The following is a 13,483-nucleotide window of genomic DNA, read 5'->3' as shown; positions in this document are numbered from 1 at the left end:
AAAAGTTTTGCATTTTAATCTCATTGTTTCCACCTTTACTTTCCCCCCAACTATTACGTAGAATCAACTTACTGAGAATCCACTTTATTTGTGATTCCAATGTTTACAGTTATTTATGTATAAAACATTTAATCTAGAAGAACTAATTTGAAGTTAGTCTTTTCCTTATAATGTAGGCTAATGGGTATGAGTTAAATTGACTATCACACTGGTAATAGGGTTCTTATATTTTATTAGAAATATCTGCCAGATGTCTCCCAACAGAAGCATGGAGAAGAGAGTCCATAGAACATAAAATGCCATTAGGACAGTGATGTGAAACGTCTGTGTGGTAGACAGCTGCAAGGTTGGAAAGGAGCTTTTGTGGGAAAAGAAGCATGCTGATTTCTGTTGGCTCCCTCGGCAATGAAGCTGAGGGGACGCTGGTAGTTTTCCAAAACGTAAACGTCTCCATATGAGTGCTTCTGGAATGACACTGAAAGAGTAGCCTAGAGTTGTGTTCTCACCTTCATAATAATCACCATTATACAGTGACACTTACGACCCTCTTCAAAGATATTTGTATTTTTTAAAAAAAGATTTTTTTCGGGGTGGGGCAAGTGTTTGAAGCAAATGGCCCAGAAGAGGAGCTATGCTGAGTTATGATGGGAATCGGCTGTTACATTGATGAAAAATCTACCCAACCCCAAAAAGGAAGTTTGAGGTTTCCATTCCAAGTAGTATAATTAATTAATTATAAGCAGACCTTTTAACAGGGCTCTACAATTATTGAAAACTTTTTTTTTTTTTAATCACATAAATCCTGGCTTTGTAGGGGGGATTCTCTCAGACTCACTTCACTGTGTTCCAGGACTAAATGAAGCCAACACCAAATGATATTGTAATAAGTGACAATGACATAGTTAGTTTTTTAAACGAGTCCTTCATTTTCAAACACTGCAAAAGTGTTTTCGTAGCATTGTGGAAGTTGCTAGCACAGACCTTGGGCTGGAACCTAAGGAGACCTGATTCACAGGCTCTGTTTGGCCCTAATGCAGTTATCACCTCTTGTTAAATTAATTTCATCAGCCATGAAATGCTCAGAGGGAAAAAGCTAAATTACCTTTTTTGTTGTTAATAATATGATTAATTTTTTTCTAATATGCAGTGTAGTAAGTGTTTATATTATGTTTCCATGGTTACCTTTCTTTGAATGTACATTTTATTATTTTCCCAAAGAATGCGGTTATAAGACAAAAATGATATTTGGCAGTTAAATGAGGTAACAGTGATGGAATTTCAGGGGCTATAGAGAATTGAATCAAAAGAAAAACAGTCAACTACGCTTTGGCTCCTTAAGTTGCTCATGTCAATCAAAATAGATTAAAGCTTCTTCCAATAAATGAATGTAGAAAGAGCTTTTCTTTAAAAATAAGTAAAGGAGAAAAAGGATATTTCATACATTTTGAAGAGTTCAATTCTGTTTTTAAAGTTAGTTTTGTTTTACTATAGAAGGATAACTAGTGACAGACTTTAAAGATTGTTTAAATGCACTGTAATATAGTCACCAAGTTTTAATTATAAAGTTGATTAATCTGGGCTATTATAGCTGAAGTCTGATTTACAACAAAATGACATCATTTTATCATTAAATTTTTAAAATAGAATTTATTTTTAGAGCAGTTTTAGGTTCACAGCATATACCCCCTGCCCCCACAGGCACCGCCTCCCCCGTTATTAGCATTCCCCTTACATTTGTTACAGTTGCAGACCCACATGTCACATCATAATCACTCACAGTCTATAGGTTACATCAAAGTTCACTTTCTGTGCTGTACATTTTATAGTTTGGACAAATATATAATGACATGTATTTACCATTCTAGTATTAGAGCAGTTTCACTGATCTAATATCATTACATTTTGACAGACTAGATGGAGCCCAAAGATATACAATTTCATTTTCCAAGGACTCCTGTTTTGGGATTAAGAGTAAGACACAAGATATTATAAATACTACAGATATTACAACTCTTATCAAGGGCAACAGGCATTACCCATACAACTAGTTTTAAGTTGTACAAGATATAGCAAACCAATGACTAAGGTTTCCTGAGAACAGTTCCTTCTGAGTCTAGTGGCAACTAATTTTTGACTTTTGAAAGTCTGAATTTGAAAAAACAAACAGCACACAAATAACCCAGAATTTAATCTTTCGTTTTTTAAAAAATGTATTTTGTCAATTTCAGAGAAGAAGGGAGAGGAAGAGAGAGATAGAAATATCAATGATGAGAGAGCATCATTGATTGGCTGCCTCCTGCATGCCCCCTAATGGGGATAGAGTCCACAACCCAGGCATGTGACCTTGACCGGAATTGAACCTGCAGGCCAACACCCTATCCACTGAGCCATACCTGCTAAGGCAACTCAGAATCTTTCTGTATTAAGCTGCTTTCCCTCTATGTTGAGAAGGAATCTTGTCTCCAACACTGTCGCTGTTACACACAATTTAAATGTCTTTAAGCAGGCCAAACCGTTCTCTGTAAATCTGGATGCCTTCTAATGTAGCGTTTTCTGATGACATGTTACTTTTTATTGCCTGAGCCTATTCTTTCTGATGCTCAGAGTTGTTTCCAGTGATTTGTAATTACAGAACTAAAATATATCATGTGGGTACTTTACTTCCTGTTCTACATTTGTGTTTCATGCTAAAGTAACCCTGGAACCAAGACCTTTAAGAGTTACAAGCACATTGTGTAGAACATTAGAACAAAATGTAGAAATACAACAAATGCCAAGTAACCTCTGCCAAAAACATTTTATTGTTTATTAGAACGAGGCTCCGCTAGAGTTGAAAGGAGGAGGAAGACAAATGTCCAACACCTGGAATCAAGTGAAGAGTGGTTTTAAAAAGTTTAATATCCTGTTTTTATGAAACCCCTCCGCATTATGGACAATGTAATAGTTTATGTGTAACTTGGGGACATTTGATGTGGCTTTTGGTTGTTTTGCAATCTGAGGCACTCCCTCTCCCCTGAGTCACTGCAGCCTGAGAAGGAGAGAGAAACCTAGAGGCAGGGTACAGAAGCTTCCAGAAGAATAACATTAAGTTCTCCAACTAGGCTTCAAGTTGCTGATGTAGTTTCTGATAAATCATCTATCTACTATTTCCAAACTCTGCATTCATGTATTTTTTTTGGACATCTCCATATTTTAAAAGTAGATAATACTCATTTTCCTTAACCAAGAACCATTCATACCTATGGGTAAAAGCAGCGATAAACCCTTACACTATAAAACAAGTGATCAATTGGTGACTATTAAATGTTCAGTTGCCTTTTGGGTTAATTTAAGTATAGTTTTTAGATTCCCCTCCATCACAAAACACATTTGGGTCACCCCAAAATACACAGCAGCATTTAACAAACACTGGACGTGCAACTTTTTATTAGTGCCTTGTCTAATCAACTCTTTGAAATTATTTTCTAGCCAAACAGAATATATCAGAGACTACAACCATCGATCTGAATATCCTTACAGAAACTGCATCACACAGTTTATCCAAAGAACTGCAAATGGTACCTGACAGAACTACACCAATCACCCCTTTAACCACTGACTTACCTGTCATTACAACAAAGTCCCCTGCTGTGGGAAACATAGCCAATTTTGAACAGAAATCCACAGCTCAGTCTCCAGTGGTCACACACAGATTAGCCACTGATTCACCCACACCTCCTGGGAGTACCATATCTGAAATTAAGGAAGCAGTGCCCCAAAGTACAACCGTCACTTCCCGTCATGCTACTGATTCATGGAATGGTGTCATGGAATACATGCCAACACAAGAATCAGTTACACAAATTGAACAAATAGAAGTGGGTCCCTTGGTAACTGCTATGGAAATCTCAAAGCACATTCCTTCCACAGAATTCTCTGTAACTGAAACACCTTTTGTATCTACAACAATGACCCTGGAATCCAAAACTGAAAAGAAAAGAGTAAGCACTACTTCTGAATTAGTGACCACAACCCGCTATTTCACCTTGGGAGAAGCTGGTGATGGTGGTGAAGACAGATCATCTACAGTTAGATCTGACCAGAGCACCTTGGTCTTCAGCCAAATACCTGAAGTCATTACAGTGTCAAAGACTTCAGAAGACACCACCCCCAGTCAACTAATACCCGCATTGAGAACGGATACTTCTACCAATGATGAAATACAGGAAAAGGTCACCATCGACCCATTTATAGGAAAAATGGAGGAAGAAGACTTCTCTGGAATGAAGTTCTCTACAGCTTCCTCAGAGTCTTTGGTGGAAATGACCAAATCCTTTGATTCACCAGCACTGACAACAGCAAAGCTAAGCGTTGTGCCAACAGCGGCAAGAGATGTGGAGGAAGACTTTACAAGAACTCCAGTTGGATTAGAAACAGATGACTATCAAGACACTCCAAAGTATGATGAGGGTATTACAACAGTGCATTCAACCCACAGCACTTCAAGTGTGGAGGTAGTCACTGTATCAAAATGGTCATGGGATGAAGATAATATAACCGCAGAGCCGTCAGAGTCCACAGAACATGCACGTTCTCCAAAATTGCCCCCGGCCTTACTCACCACTACAGGAGTGAGTGGAAAGGATGAAGAAATCCCAGGTTTCACTCAGGATGGAGGAGATGAGTTTACTCTTATCCCAGATAGTACTCAAATGCCATTAGAGAAGTTTACTGAAGAAGACTCAACAGACCATGGGAAATTCACAATTAGATTTCAACCAACTACATCAACTGGCATTACAGAAAAGTCAACTTTGAGGGATTCTACAGCTGAAGAAAGAGTTCCCCCTGTCACAAGCATGGAAGATCGAGCTGCTCATGCAACTGTAGAAGGAAGTGCTTTGGATACAGCAGAAGATATGGATGTCTCTGAGCCTGTATCTACTGTCCCTCAATTTGCACCCACTTCAGATATGGAAGGATCAACATTCGTTAATTATAGTAGCACCCAGGAGTCTACTTATGTAAGCACTTCCCATACTATTCCTCTTTCTGTAATTCCCAAGACAGAATGGGGAGTGTTGGTACCTTCTGTTCCATCAGAAGGTGAAGTTCTAGGTGAACCCTCTCAAGACATCCATGCCATTGATCAGACTCACCTGGAAGCAACAATTTCTCCTGAAACTATAAGAACAACAACAGAAATGGCACTGAGAACAACTCAGGAAGAATTTCCCTGGAAAGATCAGACTCCAGAAAAACCAGTTCCTGCCCTCGGTTCTACAGCTGGCACAGCCAAGGAGGCAACACTGCCTTTGGATGAACACGACAGTGATGGGTCAGCATATACTGTTTCTGAAGACAGATGGGTGACGAGTTCTGAGAGAGTCCCAATTTTAGAAACAACTCCAATTGGAAAAGTTGAGCACACTCTGTCTTATCTACCCGGTGCTGACACTGAGCACAAAGCAAAAACAGATGAAGTGGTAAGGCTAACACCAAGCATGGGGCCAACAGTATTTTTAAGTCCGGGGGCTGAACAAAAATATGAAACAGAAGGTACTAGTCCAAGGGGAGTTATATCGCCTTTAAGCACCAGTGTTACCCAGCTTATAGAAGAAGCCACTACTGAGGAAAGAGAGAAAACATCCTTAGATTATATTGAGTTAGGTTCAGGATTATTCGAAAAGCCCAAAGCCACAGAACTCCCAGAATTTTCAACAATTGAAGCCACAGTTCCAAGTGAGATGACTACCGCCTTCAGTTCAGTAGACAGACTTCACACCACTTCAGCAATCAAGCCCTCTTCAGCACCCACTGAGAAACCTCCCCTCATGGACAGAGAACCTGGCGAAGAGACAACCAGTGACATGGTAATCATTGCAGAATCAACATCACGTGTTCCTCCCACTACCCTTGAGGATAAGGAAATGGAAACCGATATCGATAGAGAGTATTTCACAACTTCAAGTCCTCCGTCTGTCACACAGCCAACAAGACCACCCACTGTGGAAGGCAAAGAGGCCTTCCGTCCTCAGGCACTTTCCACTCCAGAACCCCCGACGGGGACAAAATTCCACCCTGACATAAATATTTATATTATTGAGGTCAGAGAAAACAAGACAGGTAAGTCTTTGCTTTTTAGACATACCAGTCAAGGCAATCAGCATTTTATCTTGAAAATTTCTTTTGGAAAAAAAGTCAACATACCAAATGCTGCCATTAGAAGATAACTGGAGTGTGAAAAAGTTCTGTGTTTTAGCTTCACATATTTGTACAAGCATTGGAAGAATATGTTAAAGAATTTGGAAGAATGTTAGATACAGTTTTATTTTAAAGGTTATAAGAAGCCCTGCTTTGTCATCTAATATAACCAAATCATTCCGTTACATCACTTCAGAACATGCAGAACAAAGTGTGTTAATTTCAGTGTCTTTCCATGCATTACTACTCAATGTAGTACTAGACTGTGTTAACATTCCATTGGTCTTTAACTATTAACCTTCAGTACTTACATTGTGGACAGCTAAAAACCCTTTTCACATTCCTAGGGCTGACAAAAAGACATCTAAAGGTTTGCTATGGTTTTTCTTTATTATATGACTTGAGGGGTGAGTAAAAGTCTGCTGCTTAACTGTTATTTTATGCAAGTTCCAAATGTTTTTAAGTTGTTGTCCTTGGGTATTTTAATGAGGCTTTAAATATTTAGAACAAATACAATCTGGCTCAGTTCTAGGAATTGCTATAACTCATTGTATCAAATATCATTTCAGAAGATGGCTATGGCAGCATTATCTCTGTTTCCTAAAACCAGGTTATCATGTTATTATTTTATGATTTAATTGTTTCATCTGTAGGAATGCCTTATATTTTGCTTATTTATTTCTCTGGGGAAATGTTTAAAAGCTGTTTTTTTAAAAATATTGATTAATACTTGCAATTTTCATTATCAAACATACCGTGCTCCTTTCTAAAAACCACACCATCTTTTAATTTTGGTAAGCTGATTTTAGACTACACAGTTCAATAGATCAAGTTTGTTTGTCTCTTTCTAAGTTAGGAGTCAAGATCCTTGATTTTAGTTAAGTTGCTATATTCTAGTGTTAATATGTGAATGAAATGAATAACTACTCGTTTTTGCTTGACATGGCTCTGGGAAGTCAGACTAGAAGAATGTGGTGTGTTCTCTCTTACTGTTGAGATAGTCCCCTCAGGGTGTTATTTTTCTTAAGAGTGATTCTATCTTCATTAGAGTTCTCAGGAGGGCACTTTTTGGGAACAAACAGGTAACTCTGTTGTCACATCAGCTCTGTAGATGGAGATTTTACAGTTCTACTGTCTTCACAGCTCTGCTGTCCAGAATTTTCTCAGAGTGCAAGCCCTTGCCGGGACAGTAAATAGAAGAGAAGGGAATACATTCCCAGAGTATTGAAGTTAATCTTCACTTTCTAATACAGTTGAAAGAGGCCAGGATTGGAGCATTATTTTCCTACTGACAATGCTATTTCTTGGAGGTCATAGCTTATTTCCTACATTCCTTTCCTGCCTCTGGGAACTAGTTGGAGAGAGAAGATGAGTTGCCAAGTAGAGGGAATGAGGATTGCTGTTAGTAAGCTTGGAAAACTGAAAAGAAGGTATGAATAGGAAGTGAAGAGAAATGAAAAGGAGCTACTGCCAACACTTAGTGAATGACTGACTACACAGCAGTTTTTCCCAATTTATATTTCTTTTTTGTTAGTGTAGATATTAAGTTGAATCAAATAATCTAGAAAACAGTAAAGAATGTTCTACATTTAAAAAAGTCTTCTAAATGGGAAACTGTGTTAAAGTTAGAGTGATCAAATTACAAAAATGGAAAAGTGAAACCCCACCTCCCTGGAAGAATTGGCAGTTGCAGAAAAAAAAAAATCTAAGTCTATAAACAGTTACTTGAAATGGAGGGTCTAGTAACCTCACCAGCAGCCATTTATACAAAGGTGCATATTTATATTTGACTAGTGGACTTAATTTAGCTGGGTCTGGGAGACATGACTCGGTGTTCCTTTTCTTTCTTCCACTTTTAAGGCATGGGACCAAGATTTGTCTTAAAATTAATTTTTGTTCAGCACTGAGAACAAGTGGTCAGAAAACTCTGGGGAAAGAGATTACTTGGTTATCTTAATCAGGACAGGATTTCAGGGTCAGCGCGGATGGGTGGGTGCGTGGGGTGAGCCTGTATCTACCTAGTTTCCTCCCTCCTTCTCTCTCTCTCTCTCTCCCTCTCCCTCCTCTCCCCCCCTTTATTATTTTTGTATAGTTTATATATGCCATTCTCTTTATGACTAAGAGCATTATTTATTGCCTTATTAAGACAATGAGGTTAGCTCAAATACAACTGCTTACTTTTATTTGTTTCCTATGAGAAACTTAATTTTTCAAGCATTTTGAACTTTGGCAAGGGAAAGCCCTAAAGCAGATGTTAAATTAATGAGTTCTAAGGCAGGTGTACATTAACAAAGAAAAAATACATATGTGCCTAAAAAAGCAACCTTTTTATGTATCAAGGCACATTTTTCCAGACTGGAAAATCCTTGGTATATGTATGAACTTGTATAAATCTATTCACAAACATAGACTCAACCTCTAAGTATACTGTATATCCAAGTAAGCAAAAATACCACCCATGCTACACTCAACCAAGACATTCATAATTTTTTCTGCACTCAGCAAATCTTATAAATCTTTATATTTTTTTTACTACTATGAAACAAAACATGCTACTCAGGACATGTTTATGTTATATTTGTTCAAATGGATCTTAATAGCAACTTAGGGTGCTGTTGCCAGAGGGCAGCTAGAGTTAGCAGTTAAAAAATCTGAAGGAACTTTTCAGCTCATAAAAGTTTTATGAGCTGAAAAATGCTATGGGGTGTATTTAACAGTGGTTTGGGGGATACTGAAAACATGACTCCTGTCTATTTCAGGAGTAATTTGCACACCTGCATTTTGAAAAATTATTAAAAGGTTTTCTTTGTGAACATGTATGAAGTTTACAGGGTTTAATGGTGTAGGAAGAGTTCCTTCAATTCTGGGCTTTTATTCTATTTTATTTTTTAAAGAATGCTTTTTTTTTCTAAATCATTTGAAATGTCACAAGTTGGTGTAACAGAACTGTGAATGTTTTTTAAAACAATGATATACTGGTATCTTTAAATCAAAAATACCTTGGAAATATGCAAACATTATTATGCAAATGCTCACAGTTATAGCCTTAAAATAGGTGGTTTATTAGTGTTTTTTTTTTTTTTTTAACAAGTTCATATAAACTACATACTATTTGTCAGGCCAGCTTGATGTTATTTGTCTCGTCAGATTTTTTTTTTTTTTTGCTCATTTTATCATTTATATCATTCTAAATCTGAGTGTGAGGCAAGTGTAAAGTCAGTACTAAACTCAAATGATATAGATATCAAAATATATAAAATTATTAATGTCATGATATTAAAAATCAATGAGATATTAAGTAAGATAATTTGCCACTAAATTAGAACTTACTTTGCTCAGTTTCCCTATTGAAAATTATGCTTACATATTGCTTACATCGTTCAGAGGTGACTCCCATGAGAATGCTGCTGCAAGCACCGTGCCTGGCACAAGAGAACCATGGAGCACAAATTAGCCCCCTCTCAGCTTTAGGAATTACTTTATGCTGAACTTCTAAATATAGGAAAATTTAGACTGTCTTGTACTAAATAGGTACAAAGCGAGTTAAAACTCAATATGCTTTATTCCTCGGGGAGCCAACTGTAATTATACGGCAGTATCTGCTTGACTGCAGGAGCTTGTTAGCATTTTAATCCTCTATGGACAGTGTCTGTGTGGGTGATGCCAGGAGGGTGCAGATCAGAAGCAGCTGTAGCCCTTATTATAATATAGTATTTAAATATTGTTTTGATTCTATAGGACCGACACATACAATTCATTGGCTTTTTCAAGTGTGAAAAATGGGCTTGTGATTTTAATAACTACCAATTCCATATTTTTTTACAGAGAAAAAGCTATTTCTGAATTCTTTATGAATTTTTGCAGGTACTGGGCCTAGCCTCTCCTTGCATATTCATAGAACACATGGGCATTCCCTGCTGTCTTTTTGTTGTTGTCAAGGAAACCCTCTAGTTCTCTACACAGGGATTACATTCTTCTTTCTTAATAGCTCTTAGATCATTCATTTGTGCAATGAATAAAAAATGTATTCACAGGCCCAGACAGTGTTCAGCACTTTTTTGGAGGGGGGTGGGTTGGTGGGACAGACGTGCATGGTGAGAGGAGCAATAGGGATAAAAGAAATGCTCTCTGAGGTTTCATTTTAATAAGGTAAAGCTGAAAATTTTATGTTTTTAAAAAAGTGATTATTTTTGTCAGTTTACACCTCAATGAGACTGGTTTGTCAAGTACAAAAAGAAGAATTGGTTATTCAGTGCTTTTATGGGTGGAATGATGATAAGAATGACCCTCGTTGGGGGCAGTAGGGATGGCGATGTGTTTTGGTGAAAACTGTTGTACATTTTTTCATTTATATTGAAGTACTTCGAATTTTTTTTTTTTACAACATAATTGAAGTGATAGAAAAATGTAAAACATTCATCCTAAGGCGTCATGTAGACAACTGGAAATCTACTCTATTGCATTAAAAATGGTGTTCCTTAGAGAGATTTGCCAGTGTTTAGACCTTTGAGTATGAATTCGGAGGGAAACATCTAGCTATTGACAAGAAGACTATATTTATTCTTCAAAAGAGTAATTTTATTCTTGAGAAGAAAATAAATTATGAAGAACCTTCTAAATACTTGCTAGAATTTAAAGTATGAGATTTTAAACTGGAAAGAATCACTGGAGGGAGAGGGAAAGTTTAATTATGTTTCAGCATCTATTTCTATGAACATTTGACATATTGTGTCATGGTATTATACCCAGACTTGCTTGTGCACACGTATAATCGGTATACACCACCTCAACTGGCTTCTAGTGTCCTCATTGTTTGGCTTTGTACCACAGTATTCCCAGTATCTCACAGGACAATGTTGTTGCTTTGACCATATGATGCATATACTAAGTTTCTGAAAGTTGATTTTTCTAAATTGAGAACAGGAAAAGGAAATGTACTAATGTATAATTCTGTGTAGTTTAATGGAATATAGTATAATTATCATATTTCAGTATTTTCCTTACTCTGCTCTTTAGGGGAGTCATTTTACTACCTGAAGATAAAACATTCTCTGCCTATCTCTTCATACCCACCCTCAAGGAAATATTTTAGAGGGTTATTGAAATAGTCATTCAATCAAGCTACTATGTGGCTAGGGGAAAGAAAATAATACAATCTATAGATTAGTTGAGAAGGCAACTTGAAATAATTAGTAGGCAAAAGAGTATGTAATGAAGGAAACTTGCTTGCTTTAGTAAAAGGAAAAATAGAGGTAATATGAACTAAGTAATATAAAAAGCATCTTTAGCTGGCAGTCTCAGAATTGGTCTCCCAGGAAACTGAACATTTGTCCCCTCACTAGGCAACCACACAGTTTACCTGGGAGGCCCCAGAGCTGCAGCAGCCAGGCACCCGCATCTAACCAACCAGGATGCAGGGAATCACCCAGTGCATCAATATTACCCACACTGCTTTTCAACCCTGGCTGTCTCTCAAGATCACCAGGGAGCCTCCAAATAAAAATACCCTCCACCTGACCTCCCATCAGACAACTTGAATCTGAATTTCTAGTGGTGGGGCTCAGGCATTGTTATTTTTCTTAATTTTGCTTCATTTTAAAATTAATATCTGTATTTCTTAATGTGCCCCAAGAGATTTTGATGCACAGTGAGGGTTCAAAACCATTGATAAACTGAAGGCTTTCTACCTACAGGCAATGGCTGAAATACAAAAATTCCCGGGGAGGGGGCTGCTTTAAGACTCTGCCAGTTTAAAATGTACTTGACCAATTTTAAGGAGGAAAAAAATTATGTCTGAACGAAATGGTGGTCTTTGAGCATATTTTGGGAAGTGTAGCTTTTGTCACAAATGTTAAATGAATCTTGGCATCTGTAAGTGAGGAATATATGAAACATATTTCATATATCATTGACATATGTTTTTAAAGTTTCAGGATTAACTGTAATTGAGTCAAAGTAATATTGAAGGGTGGAGAATATATCTCGAATTACCCAGAACTGCATACCTCACTTGGCTGTATCCACGTTACCTTCTCTCTATCAACATGGAAATTAAAAGGAACTATGTATGCTTTGGCGTAAGGATTCTTTTGACTATATTGATGTATATAGTATACAAGTATATATTTTAATTTGAGGAAAACAGGGATTATCACCCTGATATAAACCTATATAGAATGCTGGACTTGGAAAGAAAATGAATGATTAAAAAGTATTGAGACTGTGCCTGCACCTTTAGATTACCTGAATTTTTATAACTCGGAGTTTTTAGTGTATGAATTATCTGTATGGTTCTTTAGTTATAGTTTCGAATTGGGGCTGTTACTGCAGCCAAAGAAAAACCATTTCTTCAGGCTAAAATGTAAATCTTTTAAAGGGAGCATCAAACAAGTAGAATGAAAATTTTCATTCTTGATGATAAATAACTGTGTAGACATTCTTCCAACAAAGTTCCCCAAAGAGGGGCTAAGTGGCCAGAGTCTGAGGAACATTACATGTTTAAAGGATCCTTTCACTTTAATTATGGAATATAGAAGTTAGTAAGGGAGGTGAGATAAAAATATAAACACTAGAGGATTTTTTTTTTAAATTCTTTATTGTTGAAAGTTTTACATATGTCTCCTTTTCCCCCATTGACAATGAGGGGATTTATATATAAGAAACAATATATCAGAGTCCTTTGGCATACAGATAAAAAACAGCACCAATTTGGGCTAAGGAGTTTTAGAGAAGATATGTTGGAGAAGGGAGGGCTTCAGCTGGATCTTTCATACTAGTAAATGCATGGGAGACGTCCACAGGAGGGTTTAGAAAGCTTTCCAAGTTGGGGGCAGGGGGCTCTTCTTGAGTGGAAGTCTGAGACGGGAACGAGGATGTTGAGATAAGGGCGTGGAGCTGCTGGGCTCCAGGGCAGAGAAGCAGAGAATAACAGAGAACGGAGGAAGAGGATAAATGTGGGAGTTAATGGAGATGTTTGAACACTATTTTGAAGAAGTCAGATGGCAGGTGACCAGAAACTACTAACTTTTGAAGAAAGAAGTGGCATAATTAAAAAATAAAATGGTGTTTGGTGAAGTTTAACTTAGTAGCCATAAATTGGGAGGCTTAGAAAAGAAGTATATACTGGTATACATGATGGGACAAAAGTAGATGTACAGTTGTTCCAATAGAAAATATAATAAGTAAAAAGTAAAAATACAATAATAACCTCGGTGTTTTTTGTACTCACAACTATAAACCTACTTTGCCCCCCCCGCCCGTATTTATTTATAAGAGGCAGTTATTTTATATTAGTCAAAGT

At 37.2% G+C, this 13,483-nt stretch overlaps 1 protein-coding gene and 1 long non-coding RNA gene across 3 annotated transcripts in view; one reads left to right on the top strand and one right to left on the bottom strand.

The window, feature by feature from the left end:
* The window catches only part of VCAN (versican), a 103,366-nt gene that overhangs the window by 42,038 nt on the left and 47,845 nt on the right, over positions 1 to 13,483 (top strand). The window contains exon 7 of one of the 2 annotated variants that reach the window (XM_028139745.2): positions 3,469 to 6,105. The exons of the other annotated variant lie outside the window; for it this stretch is intronic. Within the exon in view, the coding sequence (XP_027995546.2) occupies positions 3,469 to 6,105 (2,637 nt within the window). The remainder of the gene's footprint in view (positions 1 to 3,468; positions 6,106 to 13,483) is intronic. 2 annotated transcript variants of the gene reach the window in all.
* Positions 2,784 to 3,670, bottom strand: LOC129148858 (uncharacterized). Its single transcript, XR_008555853.1, has 2 exons — positions 3,604 to 3,670; positions 2,784 to 2,862 (listed from the first exon to the last, which is right to left on the bottom strand). It is a non-coding gene; the product is annotated as an uncharacterized LOC129148858 (long non-coding RNA).

Source organism: Eptesicus fuscus, chromosome 4 (genome assembly GCF_027574615.1).
Source record: "Eptesicus fuscus isolate TK198812 chromosome 4, DD_ASM_mEF_20220401, whole genome shotgun sequence".
Taxonomy (NCBI): Eukaryota; Metazoa; Chordata; class Mammalia; order Chiroptera; family Vespertilionidae; genus Eptesicus; species Eptesicus fuscus.
The sequence above is the reverse complement of the archived record's forward strand: the minus strand, read 5'-3'. Positions and strand labels throughout refer to the sequence as shown.